The 16430-nt window shown below is 36.0% G+C and overlaps 2 protein-coding genes across 5 annotated transcripts; one reads left to right on the top strand and one right to left on the bottom strand.

The window, feature by feature from the left end:
* Positions 1-354: 354 nt before the first annotated feature.
* SHOC1 (shortage in chiasmata 1) lies at positions 355-11380 on the bottom strand. 4 transcript variants are annotated; one of them, XR_002817553.2, is made up of 11 exons: positions 11025-11380; positions 9244-9330; positions 9072-9155; positions 8899-8970; positions 5811-7786; positions 4553-4760; positions 3902-4396; positions 1357-3027; positions 1134-1274; positions 974-1057; positions 355-565 (listed from the first exon to the last, which is right to left on the bottom strand). XR_002817553.2 is itself a non-coding variant. In XM_023698400.2 (10 exons), the coding sequence occupies exons 1-9, from the start codon at positions 11340-11342 to the stop codon at positions 1170-1172; spliced, it is 5016 nt and encodes a 1671-aa protein (XP_023554168.2). In that variant the 5' UTR covers positions 11343-11380; the 3' UTR covers positions 355-1057; positions 1134-1169. The 4 variants fall into 4 exon arrangements, 3 of the variants coding, with proteins under 3 accessions (XP_023554168.2, XP_023554171.2, XP_086974121.1); XM_023698400.2 differs by having other exon boundaries at positions 355-1057; XM_023698403.2 differs by having other exon boundaries at positions 355-1057; positions 1357-3015.
* Positions 11381-13817: 2437 nt separating this feature from the next.
* Positions 13818-16105, top strand: LOC111811522 (uncharacterized). Its single transcript, XM_023698413.2, has 4 exons — positions 13818-13942; positions 14014-14190; positions 15055-15330; positions 15407-16105. Exons 1-4 carry the CDS (start codon positions 13903-13905, stop codon positions 15877-15879), a joined length of 966 nt encoding a protein of 321 aa, XP_023554181.2. The 5' UTR covers positions 13818-13902; the 3' UTR covers positions 15880-16105.
* Positions 16106-16430: the final 325 nt, after the last annotated feature.

The following is a 16430-nucleotide window of genomic DNA, read 5'->3' as shown; positions in this document are numbered from 1 at the left end:
AACCCCCAAGCTTCAGCACCAAACTACCAATCGGGGCCTTATATTCCAGATTTTTTTTTTCCAATAGAGTTAGCTTCCAATAAGGTTGCAATGTGCTGGGTTCAGAAAGTTAATGGTAACAATTAAGTAAAAAGGGTATAATCATAGTCAACACTTATATGCAGGAATGCTATGTGCTGGGTTCAGAAAGTTAATGGTAACAATTAAGTAAAAAGGGTATAATCATAGTCAACACTTATATGCTCTTGAGCCTCCATTCTAGATGAGGGTTTTATTAAGATGTTGATTAAAATCATGATTCCATCTATGAAGAGAAAAACTGACAGTTTTAAGTTATCCACTCATCTTGACACGTGTAACAAACTCAATGTAGAGCATTTTGCTAGAATCATGAATAAGGAGCTCCCAAACATGGACACAGTCTTCCTTTCATAATTAAATTATGTGAAGTGGCATTTGAGTATGAATATAATAAAATTCTAAGCTTGTAAAGATACAGGATGTTTGAACACATCTGAGGATGATCCCAGTGCTTTGGTTCTCTGTCAAGGTCACGACAGCGCAGCTGCAGTGTGGCACCTCGCAAGTTACAGATTTTGAAATAACAGAACATAAATTACCAAAACATCACTTTCAAAATTGTTATATTAACACTTCCTACAAATTAACACTGTGTTCTAGTCACAAATGTATAGGTGAAAATAGATCCAATCGAGACGACTCCAAATTTATATGTTTGGAAACTAAAACTATTGGCATTACTTGAAGAAATGGATTTATTTAATTTTTCTGGAGTAAGGCTTCTAAAGTAAAAGTGCATATTCCTTACGCAAGAGAGAAATAACAGTTTCATCTACAGGCTAGTATCAGTTTGCCACTAATCATGAGTAGTTGATGGGACAATGTCGATATGAGAATTCTATGCTTCTAATTTACTATTAAAAGATATGGTTGTGCATCCAATAAAGCTTACCAGTGAAATATCAAGGATATATCTTTGCGATTAAGCTGCAGTATCACCATTTCAGTTGTATTAGAATAGTTCGCTGATGAAAATCTGCACATTAAGCATAATTACTTTATTTTATAACTTCAAAGATACAAAATTAAAGAAGAAAGAGAGAAATAATGACCTGTTAGTTTGCCAGCATATGCAGTGTTCCATTGGATCATTTATTACCAAGTTTCTGTGAGTTTTTTCCTAAACCATAATTGTCATTGCTCCAGACCAGCTTAGTTTGGCTCCCATTGCCATCAGTTGCATAAGATAAAGTCTGAAAGTGATTTCAGAGAAATTGTTTTAAAGAATGTAGAAAACTGTCTAACATGTGGTATCAGAAATAAGCACATATAAACCTGTCTTGATCTTTTATCGATAGGCGTCCCTGAAGAAAGTTCACGAGTTGCAACTAATACATTCTTGGATGAGTTTGATGATTGTGTTGATGGTTTGTGTCTCTTTTGTTCCGGTTTCTTCCGCAGAGTGCTTCCCCCTTGGTACTTGAAAAATTCAAGAATGGAGGGACTTCTTCTTTTAACAGTTTTTTTTACATTACCCAAATTCTCAGGAAAAGGTGAAGAAGAGCCACGTGGAACCGAATGCTGACGATTTCTGCTCTTTTCCCTAATTCGGTTAAGAAATTCCATAGTCCAAGGTGAACTTTCTTGAAGATGTTTTGAACGGAGAGCAACGGACAATGGGGTTACATCAGAATGTGATGTGTCCTTCTCTGAAAGTGAAAACGATACTTTTGAATCTCTTAAAGGATTTTGTGTTAAACCCTCATCTAAATGATCATCCTTGTACCTAAGAGGCATAATACTGGGTTCGAAACTAGGATCTGGAAACTGATTGTCCAATCCTCGTGAACTCTGTCCATGCAAATTGATAGAACTCCAAAAATCTGAACTCGAGTTGTTCCCAACATCAACTGCACAGAAAGGGTGATCGCTTTGTCCATAAGACAATCTTCTTTGAATTTTAGACTTTCTTGATGAATCTGTTTCATTCTCAAGCATCGAAGGCAAGAAATTCATAGGAGCCATAGTTGCAAAGTGATCTTTTAATACAGGGTTATCAATCAGGTTGTCTACTTCAGCTATAAGCTCCTCATGGTGATTCTCAGACTTATTCATATTATGAAAGTTGTGTATTTTCTTTTTACTTCGGTCTAAACCCTGATTTTGGACAAATGATGAACAATGTCTTCTAATCTCATCGGATATTTCAGGAGCTGTGGAGATCCAACAATCACGTGGCTTGCAGACCCTGGTAGGATCCATCGATACAGTTGCGTCAAAAGACGCTAGATTATGGTTTTGATCAAAGAAATTATTTACAGATGAAGATAAACCTTTGAGATCACAAAATATTTCGGGATCTTCAAACAGTTGAGAACCAAATGACTTGGATGCTACTAAAGTTTCTGCAGTGCCAGCAGTGAACGGATTCAGCGTATTGGAATACAAGCAATCCGTATTTTTCTCAATGCATTGGGTACCACCAGTGAAGTTTCTTCTCTTCCTTTCAGAATTACCATTAAAGTGACACTTTTCTGAATCAGCCCCAGAAGATAGCGAAGAGGAGCAGTCTGTCATCACAGATTTTGAATCCTCCCGCTCACCATATTTGCACAGAGCACTAAATAGAGAGATACAGTCATCGGGAATACTATATTTTCTAATTGCATGGAGCCTGCGCTCATGTGGCCACTCTAGAAAGTCAGCAAGAAGGCTTTCTGAAGAAAGTATCCCGTGAGCTATCAAAGGATTAATTGAAGGGAAACTCGTAAGAAATGATTCAGCAAGAGTTTCTGATTCAGACATCTTGGGGTATATGCGCCTGGTCATCAACTTAGAAACATTTTCAATGCAGCCTAGGATAATTTCATCCGTCAACTCAGATGAATAGGAACAGAAGAGCTGAAAATCAATTTCTAAACTTGCCGCTGCAGCATAAAGTCCATCTGATGATTCCATGACGATGGATAGGGAACTGATTTCTCCCTCGAAGACCTGAAAAGAAATCTACTATTTGTATCAAAAGAGAGAATAACCAATATCAGGGATTATGCACCTGGTTATAATATACCAACAACAAGCAACAATCAGTCTACTGAGGTCTTTTAACCAACTAATTGCTACACTATGATGAAAAAATTTCCATGTCCATGCAAGAAAATGCAGGAATTGAAGTATAGCTAATAATGAATAAGATTTAGAGACAATGACAGAATCCTGCATACACTGTAATCACTTGACTAAGTTTCTTTTTCATTTGTGCACAAATTTGGTCATCACTTTTCAAAACTGAAATATAAAAAATGAGTGAATACGAACCAAGTCTTGAATGATTAAAGAAAATGAAAAACATTATACAAGCCTAATTGCAAACTCCAGGAAATTAAGGACTCTTATTTTCCACGAACAAGCCAAGTGACAGTGTTTATAGAGAAGGGACAAGTTCACAGAAGCAGACTTTTATATCTAAAATATTGCTTCAATCAAATTCCCTAGATTCTGATAAACCTCTACCCAAGACATGAAAACAAGCTGTTAAATTCCCTCGTTTGGTTCGACCTCCTGTGCAGTTTAGCAAAATTTTCTATTTTTGGCACCTTCCTAACTCATAACTAAAACAATGATTTTTCATGTTGAGCATCAGAGCTATAGCATGTAGCTGGAAGGTAGATCCTGTCTCTAACTTTCAACAAAAATTAAAGATAACTCTGGCATCTTCAAGAAGAATACAAGAGTATGCTATAGTAGTTCAGTTGTAAAATTATGACAATAATGTCAAATGCATAGGAAGGGAGTCGAAAAGGGAAGAAACAAAGGTAATGGGAAATAGTCTCTTCATAAATAATAAGAATAAACAGTCTTCATAGAGTAGAAAAATTACCAGGACGCAACCACGAAAAGCGAAGCTTAGAGAGGTCAGAACATCTGTTGCAATATTCTCTATGCATAAATTCAAGCACAAAGAAGCTTCATTTGAAGTACTGCCTTTCCTGCCAATATTTGTGCAGTCATACCAAAATAAGCAAATTCCAGGAGCAATTATTAGATCCACAGGCAAACACAGATCTCGTTCCACAACCTGCACTCCTTCTTTCTCCAATGCAAGAATTCTTTGATAGGAACTTCTTCTACATACAATCATTTCCTTTTCAAATTTCTGAGTGTTCACAATAATAATTGCCTCAGGAAAGGACACAAGGTCAGTATGTTGAGATTTATCTGAGACTGGTACTACTGGTGCTCGCAGAGACACTCTGCGATTCTCTGCTTCTATTGTTTTCTTCGGAGAGGCCAATATATACTTTTCCTCAACAGGTAAAAAGTTCAACAATTTCTCCAACATCATGGTTTGATTCTCCACCAAAGACTTCTCTTCCTAAGAACAGATACAGAAAGAATTAATCAATTGTAAATTTAAGGATAGGTATGGTAACATATTTTTCCAACTCAATAAAAGCATGTAATCCCATAATAATCATTGGCATTACTTAATAGCAATATATCAGCAAACATGTATGAGGAACAAACTTACGATTGTCAGTTCATTATGTTGAGGAAAATCAACACCTTCACAAAATGCTTTGCAATTGCCACACTTATCCAGTTCCAACATTATGAAGTGTAGATGAGGCATGTCGATTAAATTTGAAAAGTAAGCGGAGATCTGAGAAGAACCATTCAGACCTCCATATTCCAAGACAATGCTAAATTTATTGAATGGAAAACTCCCAGATATGTACCTTGAAATTGGGGAAGAACAAACATTTTTAGTTCTTCCAAACACATTATTGAATTTAGAATGTGCCATAATAATAATTGAGAACTCGATTCAAAGTCAAAAGGCAAAAATTGGATGAAAAAATATTCTGAAAGTTGCAATACCAGGATTATCGCATTTGGATTCCATACGTTCTGATTTCGATTTAAATTTTACTCATACAAGAAGCATGGAACACCATGTCACAATTCACAATTGTTAAAAAATGAAAATTTACCTCAACACTTGAATTTGTACCTCTGCTTGAGCATCAGCTAGTTTCTTTTCTTTTTTCTTTTTCTTTTTTTTAATACCAAAAGGAAAAAACAACAATTTACAAACATATTTTTGAAAAAAGACAAGTGCTCTATGACACTAAACTCAAGGGGAAAATATAAAAAATGAAAAGCACTCCAATGGGCATGTACAAGTCAAATCCATTATATCAATGGAGAAGGTATTCTTCTCATCAATTAAAACCTAAGGTATAAAATTCGTTTTAAATTAAAATATACAACACTATATCTAGCCCTGGATGCAAAATATTCCATAAAGGAGAAAGATTTTGATGAAAATAGGTTTTCTTTCTCTTTGGTGTCATTGGGTAGGGTATTCCGCCTAGTCCTTTTTTCATTTAAACGTTGCCTGTGATGGATTATCTACATGCAAATGCATGATATTTCACATTGAATATTCCCAATTTATGGCTATAATTCGTTTGAGTGATGAACATTGAAAAACAAATTAAATACTAGCATGAGAAAAAAAATATATCTATAATGCACTAGGAAAAAAAAACCTAATTGCAGAAAATAAAGTTATCTCATAAAATTCCTAACATGCGTTCATCTGTTGCTGCATATAACCTACGCTTAAAGTAAAAAACTGATAATTAATGAGTGAATGTTTAATTATCCATGCCAACCTCCCTCATCGTTCATTACATGTTAAGTTTCTAGTTTCGTTGAGCATTTAAAACATGACCTACAACAAGTAGCTTGTGAAGTGTTTACTTACTAAATTTGGAACTTACTCTTCGGATACCAATAAACAATTGGAAGCAAGGTCATCAACCATAGCGTTTGCGTTAGATACTTGCTCATCTGTAAGACTCCCATAATTTAGCTCTGCAAAGGATATCCCAAAGGACCCGAGCAATTTTTTCAATGACCACCAGAAAATTTGGTTGGCTACAACCAGAACTTTGAGACTACTGATAGAAGTCCTTGAGCACAAGATTTCCTGGATAGTAGTAAGTGCCGGATGCGATATGGTAATTTCTCTGCCAACCATTTTTCCTGCTTCCTCAATCGATGACACCAAGAAACCCAACCTCGATTTTAAGCACTCCGAGCTCTGACATAACTTCTTTAGATATAGATGAGCTGGGTGGATACCATAGAAACACAAATACCAAACTATCTGTTTAGTGGCATATAACGTGGCTAATGTCATTATCTTTTCTTCCCAGTAAGTATTGGTCCCTTGCAGATATATTTTCTTAATACAGTCTATTAACTTCTGTTTCGGAAGGCTGAGCATTAATAAATAATCTTCAGCTACATATGGAAGATATTTCTTCCTCAGCTCTGTCTCATTCTGCAAGATAGCGAGATAAGTTTTCTCAGAGTTATTAATGAGATGTAGAATGTTATCAGACAGACAAACTTGATGTACTGCAACATTCAATTGCTTCAGACTATCATCAGCACTGGACATAGAAGGTTTGTTAGTTAATATTCCATCACGTGGAACCTTGGGGAGAGTAGTATTGGTGTCAATTTCACTAAATACAGATTCACTCTTTCTCACACGAGCAGGTTTTTGAGAATTCAAGAAAAACTTGAGATCGTTGGACTCTGATTTTGATTTCCATGACGATAAAGCTTTCACGGAATTTCCAACAGCTGCAAGACCTTGCCTTTCTTTTTGTTGACATCTTTCATTCAATAATTTGCTTGAAGCAACGTCAATAGTTTGACCAGAAAGCATTGGAATACCCTCAGGAAAAGACTCCTTTAGTTCACCCTTGTCTTCTGTTCTTTCCCTTACTAAAGCATCATCTGAGAAAACGTATCTATAAAATATACCATCATTTTCACAAGGTTCCTGGTCAAATTCTACGGGTTTCAAATTAATTTCTTCCAACATATTCTGATACGAAGAATAAAGTCCAGAGCTGTAGCTACTTTCATCCAATAGATGCCAATCCAAATATATGCCATCGGAAGCTGATAATGATTGTTTATTTAGGTTGGCTAGAACATCCTCTATGAAGGCATTCAGGGGTTTTTCAGATCCCTGACTAGATAGTATAGGCACAGGTAATGATTTGAACGTGTCATCTACAAGGACAAGTTCATGACAAACAATCAATTCATTGAAACTCTTGAAATTCGTGTTTTCAATGGATGTACAGTCAGTAATTTCTGACATGGCCGATACTTCCAAATCAAAGATGACTCCAAAATGTTGATTTGAGTATGTGTCCAGCAGCTGGAATTCTTCAAAAATAGCTGGTTCTACAGACAAATCACAACTTGATTTTGTTTGAACTTCAGAGCTCACTGCAATCTCCAAAGTTTCCATCATGCTCATTAAGTCAGACAATCCTCCAGATATGTCAGGGGATGCCAACTCAGAAACAGCACATGGCCTCAAAAAATGATCTGAAAGAAACTCTTCAGCATCACACCTCATGGAGGACAAGTATTCTTCATTATTGACAAGTAAATTATCATCTTGTATCATGTGAGCTGATTCAGTATTCTCAAGAATAAAGAAAAGTTCATCCTGCAACGACAAGAATGCCAAAGTTTCAAGAACCATCTCGTCTACTTCTAAAAAGGGAAAGGTGAATTGATGCGATAGCTTCTGGTCCTGAGCAAAATCATCTTCAAACAAGCAAGATTCTTGGTCCAAGAGATATTCTGAGGGAATGATTTCAACATCATAAATTGATTCTTTGACCTCGGAAGGGTATTTAAGAAGCCCTTGATTAAGGGTCTCCTGCAATAAATATCCAGATTATCGTCATTTTACCTATAACGAGAAACCATTAAAAATTGTGAAGAAAAAAAAAACATGAGGAAGATACATGTGACTTTTTTAGATTTGCAGACTTCACACAAAAACTAAAGTTCTATAAGAAGAGAGGATACCCGGAAAATAAGGAAGTTCATCTACGTGAAAGATATAGTAGAGAAAATCTTGAATACAAAAGTTAGTTAGTTATAACTATGAGAGACCTGCCGACAGTTAGGTTTACACTGGCATCACCAGCATTATAGCAATATATGTAAACTTTTGAAAGCCATTGTTGCAAGTATAAATTGACCCTATTTCTAAATCACTAGATAATCTATATATTTGAAATCTCTATATATACTAGTTAACTAAATATAAATAAATCCAAAAAGAAAAATTAGGAAGTCAACTAGTTCCATTAAATTATTTAATGGGATCACACAAATATCCTTCAACAGCCACTGACGAGATAATTCTTCATAAATATGGCTTAAATAAAAAGTTGAGTAATGCACATACTACTGTGCATTATGAAAAAGCTAAACCAATTAATCATTATTTCTCAGTCAATACATCTTAAGTTGTCAATCCTCTAATCTCACAATAAGAATGAGAGAAAACTCGTTATCTTCTTCCAAGCAAAATCTTCACTTCAGAGTTCAGATAGGTGCAAAGACATGCGGCACGTTTTGCACCTGTCTGTCTAATTATAGTAACTTTACAATTTTCTTTATCCTAAAATAATGTCATTCGTACATCCTAATCCGTTGTCTACCAATTATAATAACGTTATCATCTTCCTTGTTCTAACCTAAGGCCTTTTAAACCAGATTCTGTAACTGCTTATACCATTATCAATCAATTATAATAACTTAATTATTTTTCTTGTACCCAAATATTATTTTTCTTGTACCCAAATACTATCTTCTAAACAAGATGTCATCACTTCTTGTTCCATTGTCCATCAGAATCCTAAGAATGAAAAAATGTTGAAAGTCTTAATATTCCTGTTCTCTTTAGCAACACTATGGACGACATAAAATCTAGCTTATCACATCAATTACGGAAGTTATTTACAAGGATATTCCACTTACAAGATCAAATTCAACCTCTGGCATTGCCGTCAGAATTTGTACCTCCTCCTTCTCAAACAAGAAGGCATTTTCCTACAGATATGAGCAAAACAATTAACACGACGTAACCAAAGTTCAGTTAAGTAGAATAAACCACAAATGTATTTTTCACTTTAAATAGTCATACACCATACCAAGAACGCATCAAGCTGAGGTGTTTCAAATTGGATCATATCATTTGAAAAGTTTCTATTCCGTATTTCAGTCCCAATATCCTTCTGCCACAACATATGTTATATATTCAAATCCTCATTATACCATAACAATGCAACAAAATAATTTATCTCAAGAAAGCTAGAAGGGTACTTTTACGAATTCCATCTCTGAAGTTTCAGATCCAAAATTCTTCCAACTCCCCTCCATATTATCTTCATAAGTACCCTTAGCTTCTTCCTGCAATCCACAAAAATGAACCAGAAAAGGAAAGAGGAAACGCTGAATAAGTGATGGAGGTACATACCACTACCAGAATCCTTTAAAGAAAAATATCTAGAGTTTAAGATGAAGAGTTAAAAAAACATAATCATGATTATTTTATTTGAGGAAACACAAATGAAAACTTGCCCAAAAAAGGTGAAAGAAGAAATGGTATGTCAAGATTGGTTCTAACTAGTTCTCCTAGTGCAGGTTGCAAAATAAATCATGGAGGTTTCTTTTTAGTTAGAATGATGGGCGTTCTGTGACATTGCTCAATCTAATACTAATATAATTTATACCTAACTATTGAATCATTAACTACATTTTCCTTCAATGGAGAAACGTTTATTTAACGAATAAAATTAGAAATTACGAGAACCTCCAAGATAATACCTTGAGAATCACAAAACTACACTGAAGAGTGCCCATAATCTGGGCAGCCAGTATTGATACATCAATATGAGAACCTCAAGAGTTGCTACTTCTTAACTAATGATGTAGTAATTTTAAACATTGTCTCAAGGACTCGATGGTTACTCTCCAATTCAATCTTAATTTTATCTTTTTAAATAAATGTATCAGGATAGAAGCGGTGTTTCAGGTCTAAGATGACAATTTTAAAGGTTGTCCAAAGGTGATGTACATAAATAATAATAATAATAATAATAATAAAAACATTACTGAGAATCTATATAATATTAATAATAATTGTTATTATTGTTGAAGAAGAAAAGAAAATGTTATGAAGTATGATAAAAATTAACTCATTTTGACGTTGTATATTAGTATTTTCACATTTGTTAAACAAAAAATAGAATCAAAATGTACTTTAAAGGTCACTATTACTGCTAGAGTATTGTTAGTTCGTCCCAGCTCATCTAGTTAAATTATTGGTCACTATTACTGCTAGAGTACTGTTAGTTCGTCCCAGCTCATCTAGTTAAATTATTGATAAGTTACATTAGTTGGGTTCGACAATATAGAGACGATCCAGTCAACAGCAATTTTAATCATTGTCAGCAAACGTGCTATTTTGCAATCAAATCAAGTACTGATAACTACAGGTGAAGGAAGAAGTCATTCTCCTAGACACCAAGTTTTCTCTTCGCTCTCCCCATCTTAAGAAACAACATTGCCCTACGTGGTTGTGGTTCCCTAGCGTGAGAAATCTTGTATGGCAGGCTTTTTGTATTATATAGATTATATTTCACTTTGAAGATGCATTTCTGTGAAAAAGTTAGATTGGAAGACAGAAACATAAAACCACAAAAGTTCATCCGAAACATCTCAAATTGGCTTTTCATGAAAATCATGCATAAAAGTATCCATTGGAAATCATTTCATGTTTTAACAATCCTTTCAGTTGACAATTTGTTGCCTCACAATGACGTGACTCTTGAGTTCGATCACCGCATTGGATTCACATAAAAATATCCACGTAATTAAAGCAGAAATGAGGATATCTTCTGAAGAATATTAGATAGCCTTGAGAATCGTAAAAATTGAGCTAAAGACCGTTCCTAGACTTAATCAAGCTTATTACGCTATTAAACATAAACTTCGTAGAATCTCTCACGAACAGATTTCTTTTCACAGCCACAAGAAGTATAGAACATTCACTCGAGATCTGTACTGAAACTGAATAGCATTGATTGAGCAAAAAGTTTTACCTCCCGAAGTCGAGTTCCAACACTTCCCGAAGAGAAAATCCTCTCCGCGGAACCATGAAATCCAGAAGACTGACAACCAGCATCGCGATAAACATCATCATCCTCGATTCTCCGCGGAAGAACGTCGTCAAAGAACCTGGAGATAGCAGAATCGATTGATAAGCTATCGATTCCAAGAGAGATTTCAGGGAGAAAATCGAAGTGGAGAAGGTCGCCGACAGTGGAAAGTGGATTAGAAACGCGGTGAGGGACAGGGAGGCGGTGGAAGGATTCGTTTCCTGGAGCGAAGAAATCAATGTTGAGGAACCGAGTTCGCATTTCGAAAGACAGAGCGAGACAGAGAAAAGAGCGACAACGGTCACGGTGAAGCTAAACTGAATTTGGCGCTGCAAATGGGGGCAATATATATCCCCCAATTTTAAATTTTATATTAGTTAAATAGCTTTACTTTTTACAAAAGTACCCCTCCTATTGCGATGTAATTCATTTCATTCCTCTTCTCATTTTCTTTCCATTTTTAGAGATTAGAGAAAAGAAGATAGTACCCTTTTTGGAATTGCTCTTTCTACTTTTAAAATATCTTATTTACAAAATTCATATACTTTTAAAAATATTAATAATAAACTATTGTAATCATTTCAACCATAGCAAGATACGACAAAGACGACTCAAATGGGAGAGACATCTTTGTCCATTTTTAAAACCTTCATAGCTCGTGTCAACAATGGTGTGTCTCTTCCATAATCTTTTGGTAACTTAATTTATCGATCTTTGTTATTTGGATTCTTTTTAAAGTCTCTTTTTCACATATATATATTGAAAACAAGACCTTCGATTTAAGAACAAGATACAATGGCTTGTCGTGATTAATTGATTTTCGACATTATATGTTATATGAATAACACATACCATGTGGTTTATCTACGTTTTATTACTTGTATTATGTGATGTTTATGATCTTCATGTGATGAAGGTTCTTCTAATATGTCAAATCTATATATGTTATGATATCATGTTCACGTTATACCGTATGAGACACTGATGAGTCATGTATAATAAGAATGAATTGATATGTCATTCACACGTATGTATGTCTCACAGGAAGGTCATGTCATGAAAAGTATGGAAGCATCATAACTATGTACTATGATTTGAAAATGCGAGATTTCATGCATGTTGTGTGTCACGAGCATAGGATACTTTTCCGATATGTCTTGTATGTAAACATACACCATGATATGGATACACACTTCTTTCTTTTTGTTAGTTTTTGGCAATGTTAGCATGCGCTAGCCCGTAGTCAAACCTAGGGAATGTATACAATCCCATCCAGTGGGTTCATGTGTGAGAAGAAATAGTCACGAGAAGTAGGCCCCACCATGAACCATGTTTGCACGTGATTGTATTTTTCGACCCTAACAATGGGGTCACTTATTGAGTATTTTTAAATACTCAAATCACGTTTACATTTTTTAGGTAAAGACAAAGGTCCCATGTACAGATTATTATTTCAGCTGTGGTGGAGGCCACAGAATCAAATCAGGACAGCTAAGTTTCTACATTTAAGTCGTAGTCTTAATGTTGGATAAGCCAACAACATTTTATTATTTCTAAACTTTGAAAATGAATGTTGTCATTCGTATTTTCACCTATTATCATGTTTAAAATGAATTTATAAACATTTAAGTCGATAAAAATGTTTATAGTGATTTGTTTTAAATGATGGTCCTACATATGATAACGTTCCCCTTCTTATTTTTACTATTATCATAAACATGGGATCATTACAAAAGAAATGGTCATACAAAGAACACACGCGCCAGTAACCGTTTCTCGAAGTTAGGGACGACTAGTCCAAGTTGACTGGCCCAACTCGAGTCAATCTAATCAAATCAATTTTTTTAATTGGATCATTACAAAATTCGATTTTCAATCCAATCAATATGAATGACTTATTAGATGCAAAATTAAATATTCATGATATGTGAAAATCACTGGGATTATCTTGTTGATCGAATATCTCATTGTTTGACATTCAAATCACTCCACAAGCAAGATCGATCATGTCTAGCTTGAATGATTCTTGTTGATCAAATATCTCAACGCAAGAACACTTATTTGAGATTCGAATCACTCCACAAGCAAGATTGATCATGTCGAGCTTGAATGATTCGACATGCAACCTAAACTATATAGAATTGCAAAGAAACTTAGTCATTGGCTAAAGAAAAGCACAAATACTTCTTTTACTATGTTTTCCAAGTCTGCTTACTTCTTTTACTATGTTTTCCAAGTCTACTTACAAATACAACATACATGGTTTTATACCGCCTCAAAATGAAACTATTAAAGAAAATTAATATTCATACTTAATAACCATAATTAACCATCATGTAATTGTAACCTAAAAGAAATAAAAAGTCTTAAAATACATTAATGAAATACAATAACTCTAAATTGTAATCCACCTCAAATTTATAACATGAAACTTTATTTTTCTTCGATGTGGCATGAATTGAAATATCTTTTGATAATTTCAATCGTATTTTCTTCACATTTTCATTGAAGCATATGATATAATTGATCTCGGTTGGTTCATATCAACCTAAGATTAAAATATAAACCCTCATTACCTTCTACCCACGTTTTGGTGGTGGGGCGTTCATTCTCTAATTATCCATTACGTAAATAAAAGATGATTCCCACAAGAGTGACATGCCACGTTGTATTCTACGTGTGCATTACCCTTAACTAGTTACTTCGTGTCTTCTTCTTAAACGGCCACACATCCATGCAAAAACTCCCTCTAAGATATACCCTCTTCCCTTCCTTACTATAATTACTATCTCTCATACTTATCTTGTCACATTCTTTCATTATGGACTCCCAAATCGCCCCTCAGCAACAACACCACCAAGGTATCGTTCTTATTCTTTTGTAGTTGGTTGTTTTTTGCGTAGAAAAACAGGGAAAAATGACATTTTGGTAGGCGTGGAAGGGGAAGAAGATGGGCAGCATCATGAGAAGCAGTCGGTGTTGAAGAAGGTGAAGGCTAAGGCTAAGAAGATTAAGGACAATATTACAAAGCATGGCGCCCATGACCATCCTCATGACTACGATGATGATGATGATGAAGAAGAAGATGATGAGGTCCTTCAAGATTCTGGTATCTATTTTCCCTTTTGATGCTTAAAAAACAACTCAAATTGTTAGGAATCACGATCCTCCATAATGATATGGTATGATATTGTCTGCATTGAGCATAATCTCGTGATAATCTCGTGATGATATGGTATGATATTGTCTGCATTGAGCATAATCTCGTGATAATCTCGTGATGATATGGTACGATATTGTCTGCATTGAGCATAATCTCGTGATAATCTCGTGATGATATGGTACGATATTGTCTGCATTGAGCATAATCTCGTGATAATCTCGTGATGATATGGTATGATATTGTCTGTATTGAGCATAATCTCGTGACTTTGACTTTTCTGTGAGTCTTATTGTCTCTGGTATGATATGCTCTACATTGAGCATAATCTCTCGTGACTTTTCTGTGAGTCTCATCGTATTCTCCACGATCTTCCACTAAATTAGCCGACTCTCCCTAACCATCCTTCCCTCGAACAAACTATACCATAGAGCTTCTCCTGAAGTCTACATAGCTCTCGAAAGCCTCCCTCTGAGGCTCGACTCCTTTTTCTGGAGCCTTCGAACAAAGTACACCCTTTGTTCATACATCTTCGAGGCTAGCAATTTCTTTGTTCGACGTTTGAAAAATCTATTGACATGACTAAATTAAGGACGTGACTCTAATACCATATTAGAAATCACACCCCTCCACAATGGTACGATATTGGTCTCGTACTAATGGAGAGAGTATTCCTATAAATCCAACAATGGTACGATATTGGTCTCGTACTAATGGAGAGATTATTCCTATAAACCCACTAAATTAGCGAACGCGGGATTCTTCTCAATCATCCACACCACAAATTACATGGATCTTTTATATGATGGGCAGTGTATGAAGGTGCCGCAATGAGGGGCGGTGTGGGTGGAGAAAGGCAGCATGAAGGCGTCGGAATTGGAATGCCTCCTCCAGGTCCAAGAGAAACGACAAGTCATCCTGCTGCAGTTACCACACTCTTTACTTCCGTGGATAAGTCTGCTGATGCCTCAAACACGACCATGTCTCTGTCTCCAAGTAAGTTGGAGGAGGATCCTCACGCGCCTAAGAACAAAACCCACCTTCACCCTCGTAATTCTGAGGTCAAAGTTCACGATCCCGCAAGCACAGGTAACTAATTTTACATAAAAAAAAAAAAAAAAAAAAAGACCCTTTTTTTAATCTGTCCGTTTTCATTTTGAACTAGGGAGCGAAGAAGCAGGGGAATCGCAGATTTTGGATTCATTTGCAAAAATGAAAGTAAACGACGAACAGAATCAACGCAGAGATCAGGTCAGTTACGCTCAGAAGATCTCAGCTGTGGGTTCAGCGGTGAGTGGAAAAGCAGTGGCAGCGAAGGATTTTGTGGCATCGAAGATAGCTTTAACAGTGACAGAGAAGCTGAAGCCAGGGGAGGAGGACAGAGCCCTGTCGGAAGTGATTTCGGAAGCTTTGAATAGAAGGAAGCAGGAGGTGGTGAAAGTTGGAGAAAGTGCATTTAGGGAGCCGCCGAAAGGGAGTGTAACGGAGTCGGGGAGGAGTGTGGTGGGTGTGGTGAAAGACACGGTGGGGTCGTGGCTGGGGAAAGCGGGAGGCCAATCGGCTGGGCAAGGGAGGCCGGGGAAGGACCACGGTGGGACGGAGGCGGAGGTGCGGATACTGCAGGAATCGGCGAATTGAAGTGGTTGCAGACACATTTCTGGTGTCGTTTTTGTTTTTGGTAATTCAGTTGCTTTTGTGACCATTACGAGGTTGTAGTTTGCTGTTGTTTGTTTGTTTGTTTTGTGTACAGAACTTTTTCAGACATGGTGGATAATGAGTTAAGTTACTAATGCATACAATGAAGGATACAATCTTATATTATAAGAGAGAATGTAATATAATAGCGTGATGTTTTTGAACTTTTTATCATAGTTTCAAAAAAAAAAATGAAAAAGTATTGTGTATGGGTTACAAAAATGTATGCACATATTTATAGGTATTCACAGCCATGTCAATATGTTAGTAGGTATTCACAGCCATGTCTCAGGAGCTTAAGCCCCGGGATTTTAGGGAAGGTGAACTAAGCTACCAACCAAGTATTTCTCCTTAAACATCATGTGTGGAGGCGTGTGGAGGTTAACTGACAAAATCAGGAGTTCGAACCCTCTGTGTATCAGTCAGCTACCAACCAAGTCACCCTACGTGGTTTCATGCTCCCTCCTTCATGGGGGTTCCTACGGCCTAGGGGT

Source organism: Cucurbita pepo, chromosome 15 (genome assembly GCF_057944985.1).
Source record: "Cucurbita pepo subsp. pepo isolate OVF chromosome 15, ASM5794498v1, whole genome shotgun sequence".
NCBI classification, from domain to species: Eukaryota; Viridiplantae; Streptophyta; class Magnoliopsida; order Cucurbitales; family Cucurbitaceae; genus Cucurbita; species Cucurbita pepo.
Note: the sequence above shows the minus strand (reverse complement) of the source record. Positions and strands in the feature narration are given on the sequence as shown.

Coding starts and splice junctions, on each gene's coding strand:
- SHOC1 (XM_023698400.2), bottom strand. CDS start 11,342: ATGCGAACTCGGTTCCTCAACATTGATTTCTTCGCTCCAGGAAACGAA. Junction 9,331..11,024: donor TTGGAACTCGACTTCGGGAG/GTAAAACTTTTT, acceptor TGTGGATTGCAG/GAAGAAGCTAAGGGTACTTA. Junction 8,971..9,071: donor CTCAGCTTGATGCGTTCTTG/GTATGGTGTATG, acceptor TCATATCTGTAG/GAAAATGCCTTCTTGTTTGA.
- LOC111811522 (XM_023698413.2), top strand. CDS start 13,903: ATGGACTCCCAAATCGCCCCTCAGCAACAACACCACCAAG. Junction 13,943..14,013: donor TCAGCAACAACACCACCAAG/GTATCGTTCTTA, acceptor ACATTTTGGTAG/GCGTGGAAGGGGAAGAAGAT. Junction 15,331..15,406: donor TCACGATCCCGCAAGCACAG/GTAACTAATTTT, acceptor ATTTTGAACTAG/GGAGCGAAGAAGCAGGGGAA.